General features: G+C 36.4%; 1 protein-coding gene across 1 annotated transcript; it reads right to left on the reverse strand.

The window, feature by feature from the left end:
• Positions 1-18,029: 18,029 nt before the first annotated feature.
• LOC105442360 (tripartite motif-containing protein 2-like) lies at positions 18,030-19,859 on the reverse strand. Its single transcript, XM_030976353.1, has one exon. The coding sequence runs from the start codon at positions 19,857-19,859 to the stop codon at positions 18,030-18,032; it is 1,830 nt and encodes a 609-aa protein (XP_030832213.1).
• Positions 19,860-23,607: the final 3,748 nt, after the last annotated feature.

The raw sequence follows: 23,607 nt of genomic DNA on the forward strand, positions 1-23,607 counted from the left end.
AGACCGTGGAAATACGCCTACCGAATGCAGAAATCGCTGAGGTAAGCCATGAAATATAATACTCAAAGTTATAAAAAAAATACCTATTCACACCATCGTTCTATTGTTAAATATTAATTTTCCACTTGCAAGTTTATGTGGAAACCAGTGAGGCCTATTATTATTCATTTATTAATACTAATATTAGTATTATTATTATCATTATAATTACTAGTACTATTATTATTATCATCATCAATATTATAACAAAGATGGGGATATTGGCCTATACTAATAAGAACAATAGGAATGACAGTAGTCTTACAGATAATGATGATAAGAATATAATAATCACTTAGGTCAATAATTATGCGCTTAAAGTATCGTGTTAATACCTAAAGTTTTTTAAACAAATAAAAATAATTATAGGAATTCGATGTATGAATTCAGAAAATGAACTAAAATGAAAATCAGTATACCAATACAATTGAAATATAGCTTTACAAGTAAAGTCGGGTTTATTCCATTTCTTCCTCTAGTCCTAGACATCTTTTTCTCTATTTGTCTCGGCGTTATTTTTATCCGTAATGATTAATCGTTAATCGCAGAAATCTAATATATTTATGTTATAAAAGATTGGTATAACAATCTACATCATAACACAACTTGACACATTTAAGAAGTGGAAAAAAACCTATATCAGGTCAACAGTCAGGAGGATTGTTTGATTTAAAAAACCTCTCATTGTGATTTAAAGTCGTAGAATGATTAGTATATGACACCCTAAACCAGAGGTGGTGTTTCATCAAGAATAATTGTAAGACCCCAAATTGAAGAAATACATTATCACTATTAGCGGCGAATGATTTTAAGGTAAATATGTTTTTAAATACATCTATATCCGTTATGATTATGAGCAGTCAAAGCGTTGCAGTGTAAGTTTTTTGGATAGGAGCTACTAAAAGATAAACATCCACCCACGGACGGCATCTCTGAGAATTTTGATGTGAAAAGAAAAAGTTCTTCATATCTTTAAGATAATACTAGTAATCTTTGAATCTACACAAAAAAAAACCTGACAAGCAAACAAGTACAGTTTTTTTATTTTGCAAGTGCCCTTTTGGACGAAAAAAAGAATGCTGGTGGGGCACATTATTCCTCTATATACTTAAAATATATCGTGGCTGCTTAAAGGGGCACTGGCCGGCTGTGCCCCCCTAATTCACAAGTGTTCTTGGATGACGAATCAAGCGCCAGTGCAATCAAACCCTCTTAAATTCCCAATTAATTCTATTACAACGAAATCGTATTTTACACTATCCTGCTTTTGAATATAGGACACGAATACAATAGACAGAATCCACCGACCAACCGGAAGAAAATAACTAGGAATATTTTGTTGTTCACCAAGTGAAAATTTCGGTTTCGAAATGTCAGAGAGTCATATTGATAAATATGAAGGTCAGTCGAACCTTTCTCCGCGGCTTCCATTTTGACCAATGTAATAATATGGCCTCTCTGCGTGGGCATGGACATGCAAGTCGATTGATCATGTTGATTCTGTCGCTTTCGATACGCTCCTGTCACCCTGCAATGGTAATTAATACTGGATAACCGTAAACACGTTTGACGTGTCCTAAGCACGGTATGATTAGATAGCGATTGTTTTTTCCATTACGTCTTTTATTTATTTTATGGTTGCATCCGCTTTGTCTGGTGGATTCTTTTCCCTCAAAGTACCTATCGGGGATTTGCGAGCCCTGAAAATTCTCTCTCTCTCTCTCCTCTTGTGCTCTTCGAAAAGTTATCTGAAGGTTTTAGAGACTGATAGTTAAAAGTGATACCAACAGCCTAAGATGAAACCAGCCTCCGAGACCGATATGTTGGTCTATATCGCCTTATTCACAACATTTTTTTAAGATTTGATTTGATTTTTATTTCTGCATTTTCTAAATATAATAACTGAATAACAGAAGAACATATAACTTAATGTATAATACAAAACATACAAACGATAACTTCTTGTCGAAATGTTTTTTTTTTTTACCTACAGTGTGTGTATATACATATAATAACTTAATATTTCTATAACATATTATTAGAAAATTTAAAGTATATCCCGAACTATCTGGGTTGCCAATCTTACCAATATTGTCTTCAAGCTTTTTAACATGAGCCTTGTTGAAGCAGCATCTATAATCATCTGCCTATTTGGCAGTATACTGACAGGGTAAGCTTTCTCATAATATTTGTTACACCAATTTCTTAACTATTTCTGCCATGTGAAATTTTAATGAATGTCATATTCATTATTTTTCATCATTAGTTCAACATCTGATCCAAAAAGGCTATTTTACAACACAACAGGCCCATTATGAGTTTTTGAATTAATTGGTTGCCCCAGGTGCCATAACACTTAGATACGCCATAATCACCTCTTGTCTTACTGTAATCGATTTTGAGAGAATTACCGCAGTGAAAGCATGTTTCCGTAAAAACTTTTTAACGATGATAAAAAACGAATGTTATGTCTCTTTTTTTCTTCTTCTTTAATATCAAAACCTTTTTTGTTTACACCACAACCCTGATTTGAAAAAAATATAACGCGATCTTTCCAAAACGAACTTTTAAACACAGTAGCAACTAACGAAAAATCAACCTTACGCAAATGAACTAGCGTTGTGCGAGCATGACAATGACGTTTTATGGAAAAATGAACATGAGTTATATTACACATACTACAGTATAGGGTATTGGAATTCCCCTTAGGAAAATTTGATTTAAATTATTGCGATTGTGTTATCAAATACTATAAAGCACATCATTGTTTTTATTGTAATACGATAAGTTTTTATATTAGTTCATAGCACGCTTACCATGCAATCAACTCGTTCACTTTGTTGAAGAAAAATGGTTGGAACTAAAATTCTGATATCGAACACATTTACCATCAAAATTATATTTAGTACGCCGATTTGGTTACAGCTATCAATGCTGTTGTTGGTGAATTGTGACTGGCCTTATCTTTCAATATCAAATGGGAAGGTTGTTTTGCACTATTATTATCAATTATAACATCCTATCTCTTCAGGCGAAACCAAGGTTAGCATCGGGGTCACATAATTATGAGATATTTAATAAATAATTGGTACAGGTCGACCTCGTCCACATGCACACACAATCACAGTGGCAGCATGATTCACCAATACTTACCAATGATTTACCAATAAGCTGGTTGCAAATTTCCAATTTGTAGCAGGCAAAAAAAGACCAAATCGTTCAATTCGAGATTTACCAAAAGCCATTAAAATTTAAATAATGGGGGCGTCAAGCGCCCCCACACTCTCCTCCGCAACACTCCTGCGTATTCATGAAGCTTCCGACCATATATAATTTTGGTATTTGTGATTGAGGTAGAGATAAGAATAGTATCGTGACACCCTATACAAATATAGAGTCGCACAATTATTCCCAGACCTGGATTTTTTTGTTAATTTGTTTTTAAAAGAAAACCACAATCGTAATTTCGGTCGTAGATAATTGTTCATGTCCATTCCCGAATATTGGGCAAATAACTATTATTTTTTTTTAAACAAAGATATTATCTCATACCATTTTTAAAAAAATAGATCATGATTGGACACATTCTAGCCAGACATTGGTTTGAAATGATCTTTACTCTTACCTGATGAGTTTAAGTAATATGTGTTCATTATATATTCTGTTTTCTTAATTTCATGATTAGAGCCATGTTGATCGAGTCTTCTATCAATCATTCGTGAGTCTTTTCTATTAAAATCGACATGACTTTCATGAGTTGATTCTATTTAGTTATAAAATACAAAATAGGGTATTGTCATCTGATAAAATGCTCAATTTTTACGCAAAAGCAATATTATATCCCCATATAAGTTCAGATCTAACGTAGATCAAATTCGTCTACGCGGTTGTGAGTATTTTCAAATGAGGGATTTTCCCCATTTTTGGGATATTATGCATATTGGTTGCACATGCTCACCAAGTCCTCCCCCCCCCCCCAAAAAAAAGTACCTCACATAAAGTATTGAAGGAGAAATTTGTCTGAAATTACTGGCTGGCTTCCCTAATTATCTGTTCATGCTTGAAACTGCAATTTGACAAAAAAGAAGCGACAATTTAACGCTTTTCTTCCACTTCTACCCGTCTTTCTCTCCCTATAAAAAAACTATCCTTTACTTCCTAGATTTCCTCCCTCGTCCTTATTCAATCTATCTCCTAACTCCACCTCTCTTTCTCTCTCTCTCTCATTCTCTCTATCTTCTCTCGCTCTCTCCCTTTCTCTCTCCCTCTATCTCACTCTCCCCGTCCCCCTCTCTCCGTCCCCCTCTCTCTATCTCTATCCTCCTCTCTTTCCCCTATACCACTATCTCTCTCTCTCTCTCTCTCTCTCTCTCTCTATCGCTCTCTCTCTCTCTCACACACCCACAAACAAAAAAATTTCCCCTTTCTCTCTCTCTCCCTTTTCCTACCCCGTATTCACTCTCTCTCTCTATCTCACTCGTCATATACCCTCCTTTCCCATCCTCTCCTTCACATCCATCTATCGCTTCAGATGTTAATTTGCTTCTATAATACAAGGCAATTTGTCGAAGGCGAACCTAAATTGAAGGAATATGAGATTTCGGGGGAAAGATAAATGATAATCAAGCTCGTGTATTTTGTGCATCCGATATGACATACCTGACAGGCACGTTCCCTCGTGGCCTGACATTAAGAAGAGGGAAACCATACTTCCGGACATAATTTTAGTGGAGAATTGTTTATCGTTACACACGTACACCACCTGACAAAATTGATAATTAAAAAAATGAATTATCGAGAAACAAAGTCATGTATCAAAACTACATCCTTATGATGTCATGAATGTGTCCATGGATTATTGTATTGGTGTGTATGTGTGTGTGCGTGTATGTGTGAGAGAGAGTGAGTGGGTGGGGGAGCACAATTCAATTTGATTTTCCTCTTTGGTTTTTCCTCTTGACTTTTATAGCTTTCATGTATTCAATAGATCAAGGTGCAATTCCTTGTAATTTAGAACGTAGCTTTGAGCTTATCGTGGTTCAGCTGGGGCGTCAAGCAATGGTGTTTTATAGTTGAGGAGTCTCTAAAACAAAGAAATATTTGCATTTGAACGCAACTCAATGATAATAGAGATAATGATTAAAAACAATTTTGCGTTTATTTTCTACCTCCTTTTGAACACGACGTTGAATGCAAGAGGTAATTATAGTGAAAGTTTATTTTGGTTCAAGTGACGGGATACAGTTTGTCAAAACACAGATCTGAAAAAAGGGTTTCGAATGGGTAAAAATATAGTACGTATGGAGCTGAAAATATCCATCCTTCAAAAAAACAAAGATACAAACCCCTCGAAATCACGGAATTGTTGTCTCCCATGAGACATCATTTGGCTGTAGGAACACACCGAAATCAAACAAAGGATTCACCGACGACCTATAAAAAGAAGCACAATATTACATTCGAGTCAACATTGAACTCTAAAAATAGGCTTTAAAACCAACCTAGCACTCTAATTTAATGCTCGCTGCTCGATCTAGCTTTTACCCGAGGTTTATAAAGCTGGAGTAGTCTCTCCCTTTCTCTCTTTTATACACATACACACAACCCCTTTCTCTTTCTGCGTGTATCTCCGATTTCTCTTCGTGTTTTTTTATATAGTCATGTACCCCGTCTTTTTCTCTCGTCTTTACGATTTTTTAGAAAGATTCACTGCCGTAAGCTCTTTGCAACTATTGCCATGGTATTTTCTCTGTTAACCATTTTGTTAATCTCTTTTTTTTTTTCGTCTTCCCCTCCTCATCTCTCTCCACCTTTTTCCTGTTCGTTCGCTATTGTTCCTCGTCTGCATTCGGTCTTGAAATAGATTTAATGCCGTTACTTCGCTTCATGCTATTATCATGATTGACAGATGTTAATCCATCCCACTCTCTCTCTCTCTCTCTCTCTGCCTCTCTCTTAAGCCCCCCCCCCCTCTTTAGCTTCCTGTTTTCTCTTGTCTGCCAATTCCTCAAAATAATAACCGTTAGCTGTCTGAATAGCTTCAGCTCTTGCCAAAGGTGAAAAACAATGCTGAATCTTTTTTTCTTGTCTATCTCTCTGCCTTTCTTTACATCTTCACTACCATTTTCTTTCTATTTCTCTCATCTGAACTTTCTCCTTATAACAAGCCAACATATCTCTCTGCACCTTTTGCTAGAGCTTAGAGTCTCTCCTCTCTTCTCTCTCTCTCTCTCTCTCTCTCTCTCTCTATCTCTCTCTCCTCTTCTGTATATGTTCTCCTCTCTTCCTTTCTCATCTTTCTTTCATCCCTTCTCCCTCTCACTTTTTCCCTCTTCTCCCATCTGTGCTCTCTTCTGATCAAACCTAATGCCTCTAGCTCTCTGTAGTTGCCCGAGGTTCATATAAGAAATGCTGTAGAGCTTGAAGACGGCAGGAGAGAGACAATAAATCAACATAAAGTACACCAACCTAGAATAGCAAAGCTTGGATGAAAGCATTCCTCATTCAAAAAGATGTGTTGGTCTTTCGTCTTTATTCTCATTTCATTTGACCTTATCAGTGAATTTGTGTCTTCATTTGAAGAAGGCGAAATACGATATATATATATATTTCGTCATCAAAAGAGTTACAAGAAGTATTCTTATTTAACAATGTAAGCTTGACTTTCGTTATGTATATGGTTAGAAGTCCTATCATGTTACTTTTAAAAAAAAATGATGGTATAATTTATACGTTGGATATCGTATGTTTCAGTTTCAACTTCAATGTTCTTTTGGGGGAATTGGGGAATAACTACTATTTCTAATCTTCTACTATTACCGAAAGCGAATCGATGTTTAATTAACTTTTATATTCCAATCAATTAACACAACATCTTAATGACTTCGTTGAATAATGACCACTATTTTCACTAAGTTCAATTCTTCTTTTATCCTTCTTGCTCATTCTTTTCAATGTACTGTTTGTATCACGCCATTTAAGAATGTACATCGAAAAGCTCCCAATCAATAATTCAAATAGTTCACACGTTTCACAGTATAAAATTGTGTGAGTCATGATAGCCTATAGACACATGCACTGCATGAATAATACATTCAATGAGCATCCAACGAAGAAAATGCAAAAACCATTAATTAAACGCCTCTATTACAGGCTGCCACAATAATACAATAGATGCATAAAGCATGCCAATCCCTCATATTACAATGAAACTAATCACCGAATATGCTAATGGATATATACATGTAGGATGCACTGTTACGAAATAACGAAGCAATTTCGATGAAAAGAAGCATTCGGAGACAATGCATAAGCCTTACGTAATTATATGCCTAGCTTAATTTTTCCCACCCGAGCTAATGATGTTATCCATAATTCTGGTGGTCTATATTAAGTCTGCTTGAAAGTTTTGAGTGATAATGGAAATGTACACACAAAAAACAAAACGAAACGAGGTTTCTCTCAATATGAAATATACGACCACAAAAGTATTTTTCATATGTTCGATAATCAATATTGGCAGTCTGTGTGAGATAAAGCACTCGCATGTATGATTTTGCCTTTTAAAAAAAGTTTTATTTTTTTCATTCGAAACCTGTTTTTGTAATATTGTGTTTTGACTTTCAATTAATTATTTATCTACAAAGGCACACCAAAATGGATATGTGGAAATAATGCATGGGAGAAAGCAACTAAAACTCATGGTTAGTTTTTTTGTTTAATTATCCGGCAAGATCGGTGTCATAATGTAACTTTTTGCTCGTTACGGTTTTGAAACTCGACTCACATGTCAAATGAATATTAAGACCATCACACCCAACTGCAAAGAATGATGCTTACAGGCAGTTTCTTCGATGAACCATGTAGAGAGAGAAATAAATATTGTAATCATCCCTGAAAATATAATCACAATGTAGGGGTATATATACCAATTTCTAAAAAACTGTATATTTCGCTTTGAGGTTTCTCTCTGTGGGTGCCCCTTTTCCCCAAAAAGTGCCCTTTGTTGTTGGTGCCCCCCTCATTTGAAAGATGCCCCGCCGCCCCTGCTTTAACTCATACAATTTCAGAGTTTTTTAAAGGTCTAAATGAATCAGCTTTTCCCCTCGAGATTGTCAATAACTATTTGTATATTTCGGTTCACTTTATTTGTTATAGTTGGAAGAAAAAAAAATCATACACAATTTCCCGCAAATTTATCACGGTTTATGACAAATAGTTTTTGGAAACGTGTAAGCTAACAAGCTAGACAGAGTGCATCGATTGTGGTTTTTATTGGTTAAGATTTGGCATGTTCGGTATTGATTTTCGGAGCATGACTTCTATATAAATATTTCAAAATTAGTCTGAAATTTCAGTTATGCAGTGAAAGGTACAGAGGTCGAACGGGGCTCCATGCATATTTTTTGTTATATATTCTTACATTCTTCCTATTATTATATATTTCATTTAATACATATCGACATAAACCTCATCCTAACCCAAAACATCTTTGACAAAGTCTGAAGCTCTTACTGTTGAAGCAAATGTCAGATCACCGAATATAGGGAAGGAAAAAGAGCAAAATTTATTCACCGAATTTATCCTTTTGTTTGTCGCGCTTGACGCCATCTTTCACATTAATACTCTAATCATATCCAATTCATCTCATGCTACATTTTTACAGTGCCTACATGTTGAAGTACATTTTTTTCATGTCAATATTAGCCCCCCTCATTACCCTAATTGCAGTAGGCCAATTAGCTGATTGTCATGCCATGACTTGTACATCTCGACTGAAAATAGATGAGATGAAAGAAATTAATGAAATTAGTTTTCTCAAATAACCAAATTCATATCCTTGCTTTGTAAATGAACATTATTTCCTGGGAGACCCCTAAAGCTCGGTGTATACTAATAAAGTCGTAAAGGTCATTTGATATAATCATGATAATGATGTTTATCTCTCTCTCTGTCTATAGCATGTAATTTCATATACTCCCAATACGATGCTCTCGTAAATGGCTGACAATGTTAGACCTACGTGGTATTTAATTTGTCAAAAATGCTAACCTGACAAAATGAAAATTCAAACCTTCATGCAGGCAAGCAGTCACCCGAAATGTATGCTGATGTCGGAAATATATTATTCTGTCACGATGTTTGATCTAAGTTGCTTTGGAAAAAAGAGGTCGTAATATCTACTTGACTGTATTGTTTGACTATCCAATATGTTGATCTGTATGCACGGCGCTAGTATATTATCAATAAAAAGCACACAAATCACGCTTGTATGCGAATGCGGGTTTCCAAGTAATGTGAATATTATACGATCTTAGATATAATATTCGATAGGCCCGTTACAATTAGAAAATCTGGCGGGGGAAAAATTGAAAACTATTCCCAGCGGATTTTTTGGACAGTGAGAATCTTTCCGCTAGATCAGAACCAAGACCCCCTTAAGTACACAATGGTGCGTGGCGAGAATACGAGCTTGCGAATTAAGTCTTAAAAACAATTATGACAGACAACCGTTGGTACCCCAGTTTGGCGGATCGACCGCGGGAGGTTTATGATACCCAACACCGTCAACTGACAACAGACCGAACAAAACTTGCATCCAGTGGCGGATCCAGCCGGCGGGAAGAGGGGGAGGGGGGGGGGGGGGGGGTAGGAGGCACTTTTTTTGGTCTAATTTTTCAGGAAATATTTTGCGCCGACTCAGTCAGCCGGTGAATAAGCGGGGGGGGGGCGCTTTGTTTTTTGTTTTACAAAGGTTAACTTTACGTTATTATCCTATTTTTTTTATCGTTTTGGGGGGCTAGGGGGGGGGGCCGGGCCGGAATAATCGCTACGTGGATCCGACCCTGCTTGCATCATCAAATTTGCAAAGAGTCTGACGGTTTGTAGTCATTTGGAGTTGATCTGACTGAGGTATCCGATGGCCAAAAAGTATATTGGTTTCAAATCGCTCGTCGAATAAAGGAGTTGGGTTGTCAGTGTGACTGCGTTATACACAAGACCGACAGCATGCAGACCGAACTAAGGATAACAGAGCTCCAAACGGCGACGGTCCGTTTCATTGTGGCCCCAACGGCCTCCAAGCTATGGGAAAAATATAAATAGATAGATACAACGCACAAGAGTCGGTCCGTTTGGAGTCGATCTGTCGTTTTTTAATCGGCTTGGCGATGTGACTGGGTCTCTGAAATTGTCAGTTCGATGCGGATCTTATCTTGTCCTGTTCCGCTTCATTTAACTCCTGCAAGAACGATCCATGCATGGTTTGAAAGATTTTAATCTTTAAGGGAGAAATCCGATAGTCTTCCCCCTTTTGTTTAACTGATAGAACAATGGTGGACCCAGATTTACCTCTCCCCCATTCTAGTCTAATAATTTCCTTTTCCGAAATGAAATCAAGACAGTGAAAGATTTTATGAACGTAACTACTTTAATCAAGTAACTCCATAGAATTCAATGAGCTGAAATTAAATCAAATTTAGAATACAATCCAACGCCAGTTTTGCCTTTGCATATTTACTTCATTTTACGAGGAAAACTCGATACTGTTTGAATAATTCATGCCGAATAAATAATGCTTATTTAGAATACTATCCCAAGTTGCACCTTTTCCAGATTTACTTCTAACGATGCAAACAAAACCGCCTTCATTTGAGTAATTCGGCATGCTGAATGAGTTATTTTCTTTGAGAATTGTAAACCCATTTTTCCTTTTTCAGATTTTCCCCTCTTGACAAAGGTTAAAATAGGAGTATGAAAAGATAATTCGCCGTTCTGCGTAAACACTTTGCAAATTGCATTCATGTTTTTAGCCTATGCATTCAAAAGAGTGCGTGGGACCTATGCAGACTTCGCCATAATGATTATACTGAATACGCCATTACGATGTTTCTATCAAAGAGAATGCCTGTTCCATGAATCGTGTTTAATATGCAGACATTTCTTGGATAGAGCTTTGGTTGAAGCAAATTCGCCCATCACGAAACATCTGCGTGCAACATTCACATTCACGTATGAGTGGGCCGAGTCCATGAGGGGGCGATGAGGTAGGGTGTAATAAATTCTGGGCGATGACATTTCTTTTTTTCTAGACTTGTGAATAATGCGCTTGAATAATAACAAAATGATAATTGTAATGAAACCTAAAGTATTATAATAACAAATTTAACGGTAATTATGATAATAACTTATGTTTAGGGCGTATTCAAGGAATGTTTTCCTATATACTGGGTTCAAATTTACCTCACCTGTGTCGATAGTGGCAACTCTATAGATTACTGCCTTTTCAGAGGACGCTTACAATTGAAAGTAAGTGAGTTTAGAACAGAAAGAGAATACGTTTATCAGTATACAGTATACCTCCCTCATACACTTTGGCGGGAATCTTGTAGATTAATGGGCAATAATATAATAAATATCTCAGAATAAGTAAAGTTATTTATTGGGGTTCGGTTTCCTTTAACTCTTATGGTCTCGTTTCAAAGCTATGTTTTGTTTTGGATTGTTTTTGCAGCCTGTTATTTCATGTCAAGTTTTCTCAAATTCTCAGTTTGGTTTTCGCGAGAAACACACAACTTCTCATGCTGTTTTATGTCTTTTAGACAAAATAACTTCGGCACTTGATAAACACCTCCATACGGTTGGTATATTTTTGGATTATTCCAAAGCTTTTGATACGGTGAACCATAATATTTTGTTGCACAAGCTCTCTTATTATGGGGTAAGAGGACCTGCACTCGAATGGTTTAGAAGTTATCTTAGTAACAGACAGCAATTTGTGCAGCTCGGCGAAATTTGTTCAGATATGTTACCCGTCACGTGTGGAGTACCTCAAGGTTCCCTTTTGGGTCCCCTGCTTTTTATTTTATATGTAAATGATTTTCCAAAATCCTCAGAGACGTTTTCTTTTTTGCTATTTGCAGACGATACAAGTGTATTCTGTTCTCATAGAAACTTAAATACTCTTTTAGAAACTGTAAATAGAGAGCTTTGTGTATTGACTAAATGGATTCATGCAAATAAACTGTCACTAAACTTATTAAAAACTAAACATATGTTATTCAGTAATAGTGAAACAGTAATGCCTGGTAATGTAGTCTTTGATCAGGTAAATATTGAAAAGGTCTCATTTATTAAATTTTTAGGTCTCCACATTGATGATAAATTGACTTGGAAGATGCATACTACTCATTTAAGTAAAGTGCTCTCTAGAAATGTTGGTATGATCAACAAATTGAAGTTTGTATTCCCAAGAAAAGTACTTAGCATGTTGTACTGTTCCTTAATTTTGCCATACTTAAATTATGGTGTGCTAGCCTGGGGTGCCTCAGCCAAATCCTACTTAAATAAAATTCTGCTCATTCAAAAGAGAGCAGTGAGAATTATTTCGGCAGCTGATTGGTGTGCTCACACTGACAAGCTATTTTACGAAAATAAAATGCTGAAGGTAAAAGATATATATTTTCTATATCTGGGATATCTTATGTATCAGTTGGAGAAGGGTGAAGCTCCCATGTCAATAGCATCTATTTTTGTAAAGAATAACCAAATACACAAATACTCTACTAGGCAGGCTGCCTTATACCATGTATCATCAGCTAGAACTCAGCTTAGGATTAATACACTTGCAAATACTGGACCAAAGTATTGGAACTCTTTAGACTGTTCTATTAGGCAGTCTGTAAGCTCTTCTGTCTTCAAACGTAAGCTGAAATTTCATCTACTGTACACCTACAGTGAATAGATCTGATTTTTATTAGTATTCAATATAGGTAACTGGAATAGAATTGTCCCCCCCCCCCCCGTGTTGTACATTATCCTCCTTCCCCTATTTCTTTACTTTTCCATTATCTTTATTCTGTTTTCTTTTTTAGTCTACCATATTTTGTAAATTAGTGGTAGATCTGATATTTATTTATAGTCTGTATAGGTAACTAGATTAGTATTAGTCCCCCTCCCCCTGTAATATAACCTACTTCTTTAAAAAAAAAAAATGTTGTTTCTGTAAAGGTGATCTGTGTTTTAACAAGCTGTGCTTTTTTAACAGACCACCTCTTTTTCCATATTTGTTAAAGTCTTTATAACTGTTTCATTGTTAATGTATTTATGCTAGTTTACGATGAACTTGTTACTACTGTTACTGAATGAAATATTTTTTTTATGCAAGTGGAAAGAAATAAATAAATCTTGAATCTTGAATCTTGAATCTTGGTTTACCAAACTGATATCATTTCATAAACACCCGCCATTATCAGCTTGGTCTTGGGTCAATCGCTCTCCTTCGTCACCTCAAAGACATATAGACCCAGACCCAACTATTTGGGTCTTTGAAAATTATGATTTTGTAAACCAGATACCAACAAAGCCTCAAAATGCCTGGGAATCAGCCTAATATAATTAGCTACGACAATGTAAAACGAAAATATTGCACAATGTCGCTGCATTTCTTTTGGAAATGAAGTACATTTTAATTCACTCACCTCTTTTTTCCGTATAACTACGTAAAAGTCTGCATGTATGGTATATCAAATCAGTAAACGTGTATACTATTTGTCTGTATAATTCAACGGTGCACCGATCAAATATGGTAGTACTATGTACATGTGTGTGCTTAATTCGTCAATCTATTTTTTATGACAGCTGGGAATTCCCACCGACATTTGACAAAAGAGCAAATTGAGGTTGTAACGTCCTAAAAGTGATCTCCTAATAAAAACTCGATCTTATTTTGTCAATTTACCGTCTGTCGAGAAAATATTTGCCCTGGTCAAACTTGAATTTTATTTGTGTCCCCCCCCCCCCCTTTACGAAAACATGCTGAACATTTATTATAGTTTCGGATTATTTGAACCTATACATGTATAAAGATGGAAATTACCAGGTGACAAATAATGTTTCGGAATCACATAGTATGATCCACAGTGGACTTTCCATTGTAAGAACAGTGTGGAATCTTTGAATATGACTAAAAGCTTGCTCAGATATGGCGTGGTAAGCTGCAGCATAAAGACACTATGGCAATTCTTTTGCGTGTAAATTAATGGCAGCTGCACGCAACAACAGTCCTATCTGAACGAGACTGTCTCTTAGTATGTACCTCATCAGCCAGGTAACAGTAGACGGGCCACTCTACAAAGATGTTGGAATCCCCGATGACCTTGAGTAGTTGGACCGAGTATGATCATCATCAGGACACAAGGGACTGACCATCAAAAAGTTTGGAATACATGAAGATTATCTGGACAATAATTTTCACCATGGCACATTGGGCAAGCTAATCTAAAAACAGTTTGGAATTCCTAAGCAACTAAAGTTTGGACTCGGTACGATTCTCACGGGCTAATGATGGCCTCATCAATGTACAGATTGTTTGGAAAATAAAAGAAAATGATCATCATGTCGCTAGATGTGGACTGTCCATTGTGCTGTTTGAAAGCCATGAAGAATATGAAAAGTAATATCAAAGTTCTAAACAAAATGAAAATTGTTCTCGTTAGCAGCTCAAATGAATTGCCCGTCAACTTGATGTTATCAGTCCATATCCTTGTTGGTCTATACCCTTCTTTCTTCTTCCATCAGTTCTTCCTTGCAAGATGGTGTTTTTAAAGCTAGTCTTCCATCTAGTTACATGCACAAACCACCGTAACTGTCTTCTTTTCACAACTGTGATGAGGTGATCACATTCCCCTATATAACTCTCCATTATCTCTCTTTCTCTCTCACTTTCTCGTTGTCACACTAGGAATGTCTATATTCTTACTCTGATGTTTTTACAAGTACTGTAACTCCGTAAATGTGCTTGAATTCTTTTGATGATCATCATGAAAGTACATGTACTTATTTTTTCCTTGGTTTTGGCGTCAACTGTCAGTTCTAACGCCACAATATGCTAGGGGTTAGGGTTTTCTCTTTTTAAAGATATTTGACAAATTTATCAAGAAAGACGCATAAACAAGTAAAACTAATTATGATTACTCATATGCACCCGCACACTTAGACACACCTTCTTGTTCTCTCTATTCTCTAACACATACACATGCTCATAGACCCCCCCCCCACACACCCACTATTTCTTCCAATTTCCTCATCTTATTCAATGCCTCATTCAACCATCACTTCTTCTCTTCCTTCCTCTTTAAAATCATCTATTTCTTTCAGTATATATTTTTATCTGCATCATCATTCTATTTTCGTCAAATTCTCCTGTATATTTTGTTGTAATTATATTTCTATATCCCTTCATTTGGTTTTACAAGCTGTACAAGAAGAACTTATTTCATAGTTCTTATGGCATTCCAAAAGTTTGCTAGTCTGAAAACATTTCCAACATGTAACTTTGATAGTCTAAAACCACCTTAAGTTTAAAGGGTAATCTGACCTTAATAGCAAACTACTGTAAAAGAAAGTACAAGAAGCAGACTGTTGAAAGTTGAAATAAAATCTAACAAAACAAGAAAGTTATGATTGTTTTATTTCAAGTTATAATCACATTAAGTGTGGGCAATTCAAATGGGCTGTGATGTAGCGCCAGACAATTTTCCAATTTCTTTGAACACAAAAAATTGATAAAAAACGTCAATTTGACAAAATATGAGATCGGGGTGTATTTTTTGTTTGGATTGCCCTTCAATGCACCTCTCATGCATACAGGCGCGGATCCAGGATTTCTTAGGGGTGGGGGTCCAATTTTTTTCTATTTGCCGGCCGAAAATGCGCTCAGTGGGGGGGGGGGGGGGTAGTGAACACATTTTTTTTTGCCCTCGAAAATTTGAAAATTTGCACCCCCCTCCCCCTGGATCCGCCCCTGCTTGCATAAAAGCTTTTTCAATTGTGCCATATACAAAATTGATGTCAAATTCAGACTTAATTCGATGTGAATCTCGAAATTTATTTGGTAACCAAAATTAAAGTTTAAACACCACAGATTTTATATCATGTTTTGTAAATATATTTCATGAACACATATTTGTACAATAACTATAGCTTAGTTGCAATTCAATTCAATTCACCATTGCTAATAAAGAATACCATACATACGTGTACATAAAATGACACATTGTAAAATGATAATAATAGAAAACACGTTAATACACTGGTACAAAGATATCAAAGATGCTTCTTAGGTAGCAGCCAGAAAGGAAGTAACCTTTATAAGTGGCCGACCTAAAGAAGATATAACCCTCTGAAGTATCTTTCTTTAATATATACTTCTTCGTTTGTTGTTGATAAAAAACGATCGAAGCTATTACTCCACACACAAGGCTCCTCTTCCTCTTTGCACAGACGAAACGAAACATGTGTCAGACCAGTGTTTCACGAAACCATCATAATAAAGCGCAATTAAGTTCGCCGAAATCCAGTTGAAATGCGTGTATTATGATAAACACGCGTTTCAAGGAGACGTCGGTGAACTTACAAGGAATGACGGTCTCTTGAAACGACGCCCAGACCGACCAGTGACCAAACAAGAAATAGCATTTATTTATACACAGAATGGAAAGAAATGATCGGTTTGGAAAGGTTTGTGAGGTTGTTTTGGAGTCGGTTTAGCGGTGTGACTACAGTATCATGGTCTCATATGGGGGTGAAATAATGATAGACAAAATTGAAACATGGGACGTCTATGCAGGGCCACTCTTTGTAACGGAAGGGTTGACCTTGAGTTTATTATCGACAATTTAAAAAAAAAAGTACCAGTAACCGATGTCCACTGCTTAATAATAACCAAAAGTAAAAATACAACAATTCAGGATTGCTTGCATTATTATATTTGTGTATATCAAAATTAGTCAGGTGCTTAAACTTAAGAATCAATGCATGTACCTGTATAACGTCATGATCATTATAGCAATGGCACGAGCAGAAGAAAAAAAAAGGAAATCCACCTGACATCACGTTGATGAAGAAAGCTTAAGAAACGGAGGAATAAATTTATTTCAAAAAAAAAATAATGCAATTGTGAAGTTTTAAGCCCCCTGTATATCGGCAACCCTACCTACGATCACCTCCCCAATTATTTTCTATGGGAAATGTCCCCAAATTATCTTCTTTAAAAAAGAAAATGTGGGTGGTAATGTACTCGATTTACACACAGGAGGACCTATAAGAACAAGTTTACAATTTTATGTTTCTGCCATAGGTATGACAATGAAAATGGTAGGGTGATGTTAATGAAATGTTTAGAACAAAACTAACAGAGAATAGCTTTAGAATAACACATTTTCAGAATGTAATAACAGTTATAAAGACTAGTATCTATAATTGTTCTGCTTCCACTGAATTCAGTGAAATTCCTTTCCAATAGATACTATATATTATTTTTGAGACACTTATGTCTATCAACAATATATTAAGGACAGAAACTTAAATAAATGGAATCACAGACAAAACGAAATATCGGACAGTAATATGTAGTGCTTTGTAAATAAAGACCATAAAAATTAATCGTATTAAACGGCAATACATATAAAGTCGATTACTAGGATTATTATCTCTGACCTAAAAATAGTCCACAATCGAATTGTATCTACATCATTTATACATTATAACAACTACCAAAAAAAGTTAAATCAACATGTAGAGTTATCATAAACAACAAAATCTCAAAAGATAAACACATTTGAAGTATGTTAAAAGAAAGGTCACTCTTTTTTTCTTCTTTTTTTAGAATGATTTAATCATTCAAATTGATCTACATTATTTAGGAGTGTCATTTTAAAACATTCACCCAAACTCCATTTCTACTAGTTCAAGCTCTAACTTATTCCTCTAAGATGTTGTACTTCCTTTTTAAAGTCATAGAACACCAGGTCTATTATATAGAAGCTTTTGAAAACAAGGGGTGGAAAGGGGTCCGCTTTCAAAGAAGTACTATGTTTTATCTTACTTTAAATCTGCCCGCGTGCCTGTTTTTACTAGATAAAAGGGTCCGGTCGCACATACGGGCCTGAAGACAGAGATACAGTGTAAGAAGGAGGAGTCATACATTATTTTCAGTGGAATATATAGAGTCTATCAGGAGTACAGAAAGCGATCTCTCCTGATCGGTACTGCTGGAGATAGTACCACCGTCTATCAGGCTTCTCAATCCTGTAATCAATGACGATGTTCCGGACATGCTTCAGCTCGTTAGTGTACTCATCAATGCTGACCAAACCTATATCGTTCTTCCTCGTGGCTATCAGGATTGTATTCTCTTGAGACACAGCAGAGTGTAGGTAATCACCTAATTTCGTTAGTTTATATTTTACAACACCTTGTTTGTCAATCAATCGTATTGTCTGACAGGATTCGATGATCAGGTAATCATTATAACTAGTAATCTGCTCAGGTATATACCCATCACAGGTTATCTCCGTGGTCGCCTTCCCACCTGCTGGTGAGAATACCTGGATCTTCTTGGCTGAATAGTAGCTAACATAGATCTGATCATCACCGTCGACAGCGAGGTTAGCAAATCCACCATCATCGTAACTCAGAGTCTCAAACATTACATTCAACTTTGTGTACTCTAGTGTGTACAGTGTGATATTGTTAAGCGATGAGCGATCAAGTATAACATACCGATCATCAGAGAGAAACCCTACTCCAAGAATCTTTACATCCTTGAAAGCTTTCTCCTGGATCTGGCCATCAGCAGAGAAGATCTCCACTCCACCTTTACCACAGCCCACTGCCATCCTACCGTCTGGTGTACTAACCATGGCATTCATGTTACTCTTACGGGGCAAAGCGATGCTCTTTGCAATTGCATTTACGATTTTACCGAGACCTAGCTCGTCTATTCCAACGTTCCTATTAAAACTGACACATTTCCCTTTCTTGCTCGATTGCCTCGGTTGCTTGTAGTCAGGATCTTTTTGTTTTAAGGCCTCTTGTAAGTCTTGACATAGGGTGTCGTGTGCAGCCAAAGCATCCATATCTAACGGTATCTTTGTCTTATTGGTTACCATGTCAGATATCGTGGTCAAGTGAGTGATGTGCTTCTGAGCCAATTTCTTCATTTCGTCCAGTTCCTTCTCTACTCCTTCGATCCTACCATTGACTTCACCAATGAGAATTTCTTTCTTCTCTGTCAACTGACGGACTGCTTCTTCATATGCTTTTTTGATATCATCTGTACACTGCTTCTGCACATTGGTCACACGCTCCTTCTGTTCATCAATGAAATCAACGTATTTCTGAAAGCAAGCGCGTTTCTTGTCCGCCTTTGATTTGAGGTCCTCGCTACTCTTCATATGGCTTCTTTCATACACAGTTGCCTCGATGATCCGATGTCCTTCGTCTTTATGATCCAAGACAACACACCTGAAGCAGGCAAATCTCCTGCAGTCGGAACAGAAGCACTCCTCATCCTCTTTTGGGTGTTTCCTACATTTACGGTACCTACGAACTGATACCTTTCCTGATAGGATCTCACTCATGGCTAAGACCTCATGACTGATGAAGTCTGACCACTGAGCGTGTGTGTTGTGGCAAGTAATACAGAGATACTTGCTACAGTCTTGACAGTAGACAACAGCTTGGGGTTTGTTCTCCGTTTTACAATTCGTGCAAAACTGGAATTGGTTCTTCACGTCTTCTATGAGAGACTTCAAAGCTAAATTTGCCGGTAATTTGCTGACATCTTGGTTTGGGACCTGGGTTTTAGCTCTGCAGACAGGGCATCGGAGCATTTGGTCGCCATGGTATTCCAAGAGGTTGTCCAGACAGACCTTGCAGTAGGTGTGAGAACAAGACAGGATCTTGGGATCGGTGAAGGTATTCAGACATACAGGACACTCTAGACTCTGAGCAATAACATTCTTTAATGCATCAGCCATGATTCGAAATCTACAAGAATACGAGATAAAAGAAAAAGAAAAATCTTAATAATTAGTGTAGCTTTGATTCATCTGATCGTATTAAAAGATACACAGTGTTTCATTTTATTCATCAACTGTAGTTTTGAAAAATGAATTTTTAAAAAAGGTTTCCTTTGTGGCTTTACAGTCAATTAATTTACATTGTAGTGGGGTAAATGATGATAACAAAAATAATGCCAATAATAATACTGATGAGGATAATAATAAAACTACTGGGGCTCAAGAAGGTGCACTTCTAGATACAACACGCTTTTTTACGAAATGAGAAAACCCGAGGATAAAAGCAGATAATTATGTCTCCTGTAATTATGTCGTTCTGATTTTCGAGCGCACACGGATGCACTTTTTCAGCAATTACATTTCATTTCTTTATTGTGTCCATAGGATAATTGATTTGCAGTGTGCATAATGTGGGGTCCCTCTTGCAAGACGTGTAGCCCCCCCCCCCCCCCCCGGAAAAAAGCACACAAACAACAACAACAAACAAAGATGGATAAAAAGGGGAGAAATAGATAATTTGTGTGAGTTATAAATGCAGTTACCGCGGCTCAGCGTAAATTGCATGGTTTGACCGCCGTGACACTTGCATTGGAACCTTATACAAAGAATTTCAAACGTGAGCTTATTATCTGTCTAGAGTTTTCATCTGTGTACCTTTATTTGAGAGTACATCGCACCAAGTATTACAAATTATTATGATCCGTAATCTACATGTACCTTCAGATATGGAAATAAACATACCTTATTCTAAACAGGGGGCTTATGGCTTTGGACAACAGTAGGCTACTCTAAAACTTAGCAGGCAACACATTTTACTTCTAAAGTGGATGAAGTATCAAAAGCGATACTCTAAACATGAAGGCAGGCGCGGATCCGCTGGGGGGGGGGGGGGCCTGGCCAAAAAAGAAGAAGAACAAAACAAATTATTTAAAACCAAAATTCTAACGAATTAGGCAAACAAAAATAGTGCTCTTACCCCCCCCCCCCCTCCCCCTCCCCCCCCCCCGGATTATTCACCGGCTGGCAAAGCTTTTGTTGTTGTTTAGATTTCTTATTGTAGTCTGTTTCTTCATGATTTACTAAACTGATAGCATTTCCTATACAAACGCCATTCTCATATTGGTCTTAGCGCAATCGCTCTTCATCAATCACCACTAAGACATCTAGACCACTGAATTATACAGCATGTAACGAAGAGTTCAGTGATCTAGACCCAGACTCATTATTTCAGTCTAAGGAAAACTAGGATTTTGAAAACCAAATACAAACAAAGCCTCATAAAGTGTTTTGGAGTCTGCCTAATCTAGTATATATACGTCGATGTAAAAACGAGAGTATTGAAAAATATCTCCATATTTCTTTTGGAAATGACAGAGACATTTTTAATGCACTCACCTCTTTTTGTGTAGCTACGTGTCGGTCTAGGTGTTATATCAAATCAGTAACCATATATACTCCTTGCCTTTACGATGTGGAAGTGTTGCACTGTTGTACTTTATATACATGTATGTATTTAGGGGTCCCGTATTTAGTGTGGCAGTCTATTTTAAGGTACTGGGAATTTCCACCGACCTTTGACAGACAATTAGATTGAAGTTTTGATCGTCCTAAAAGTAATCGCCCAATAAAAAAAGTCGATCTCATTTTGTTAAGCGTCTGTAGTGCCAATAGATGCCCGTGTCAAATTTTAATCATATTTCTGTTACCCCCCCCCCCCTCCCCCATTACATAAACATTCTAAAGTAAGAGTCATATTACTGTTGTCAAAGATTCGTGGAACGGTTCTTCTTTCAGATCACAGGTGGAATGTTTGAGATGGCGCTAAAGATGGAAAAGAGAAAAGGAAAGAATATATCCAATCTTTGACCTTTACATACAGTATAGGCCGATGTGCGTCATAAGGTAACAATACAAAGCAAACAGTTTTCAGTGAGCGAGACCGAAAAATCGCTCAAAACTAAAATCGTTAAACGCCGTCGAATAGTTTTTGGAAACTCAATGTGAAGTATTCATACATCTACATGTACATCACCTACTTTGTATACTGGCGTTGATATCCAAACTTATTTATAAGCGCCGTAACTAATCTGACACCAACAACAAAACTCTCTACACGAATGACGATAGATTGCTAGTCTACTCCAGACAGATCTGAATTATAATCATGATAATCTGTGTTTATTTTACAGGAAGAATAAACAGAATAACAGCTCATTAATCCATGGACCCAAACTACATTCGTGTTTTAAAAATAAAATTTGATGCAATTATGAGTTTGCTTTTAAATATTACCACCTCTTATTTTGAGTGCTACATGAAGTATTTTTCAGCACTTATTTAAAGTTCGAGTTATCTCTTTCAGTTTTCGTATGGTAGGAATTATGCAAAGGCAGTGGGATTTAGAGCTAGAGAGAGATCAACCCGGCATTGCACAACGCAAAATGGTATGTTTCCTTTAAGGACCTAATTTCTTGCTGTGGCTGAATATTTTTCGGTCCCCCAAGCGGTGGTTAAAGCCGATGCGGAAGATTTATTATCATAATTTGTTTATAAATCATGTTACCCAGCTATATTTGGATAGCGTTGCCGTGACTGTTGATTATATTTCTTCGTTTAAAGTATGCCCGCTTTTCACTTGGTTTTTGCTCACAAAAAACCGCAATTTTTTTTCTGTGAAATGTAGAGCTATGAATCTTTTTCTGTAATGGGATATGACATACTGACTAAATGTTAGATTATAATCATGATAAATACAATGAATAGAGGAGTTAGTACACGATACAATTATAGTAAGTAAATCTACAATCACATTTCCGATAAAAAAAAATAATACTCTTATTCTCCTTCCGTATCTGAATTATTTACTGTATACTCTATGTTGAAATAATTGTTACATATATCATGTATATATACATTGTGTTTTATATTGTGCTTTTGAGAAGGAAATAAATGTTAATAAATACAAATAAATAAATACAAAATAAGCAGTTTTCAACCTCATTCATGCCATAAATGAAAACAAAAAGCGTTAAAACCGACTTGAGAGCATCGTTTTTCAAATAATTTTGGCAACATAATTATGAAAGAGTTATTTTTTTCTCTCAATAATCTTCTCTGACTAGCATACATTACCTTAAAATTAAGCTAAAGGCTTTGACTAATTCTTATGACTGTGTACCTGTTCGATAATTTCAAAGCTCATTATAGTACATGTACCTCGAAATCGATAAGATAAAGGCGTTGGTGTACATTAGGTATTATTATTTCTCAATGTTTGTTTGGCACCTTTTACCTTATACAAATATGGATATAATTATATACAACTGTATACACCTTTGGAGGGGGAAATATTGGTGTTGGCGACGCCATGGCCATAATAACGCACCGTCTAGATTGCTCGGAGCGGTCTCACATTACGTGGGCAGGTAAACATATTACAAGCAAATCATGACAGGTCAATAGAGGTTAAAGGGAAAAAGAATGGTAAAGAGCAAAAACAATTTGCGATGCATCAAGTGCACGTACATTTACAGGCTATCACAAGAGAGAATGTGAATTTATAAGAATAACATATGTTACAACTTTGTGATACGTTACTGCAACAGCAGGCAGGTGTTTTATTGAACGGCTTTATAGATGGAGAGGTGTATTTTTCGCAGTTATATTTTTCTTCCCGCGGGTATGCAATAATATTCCTGCCGTACTT

Source organism: Strongylocentrotus purpuratus, unplaced genomic scaffold, assembly GCF_000002235.5.
Source record: "Strongylocentrotus purpuratus isolate Spur 01 unplaced genomic scaffold, Spur_5.0 spur5_scaffold_9, whole genome shotgun sequence".
Taxonomy (NCBI): domain Eukaryota; kingdom Metazoa; phylum Echinodermata; class Echinoidea; order Camarodonta; family Strongylocentrotidae; genus Strongylocentrotus; species Strongylocentrotus purpuratus.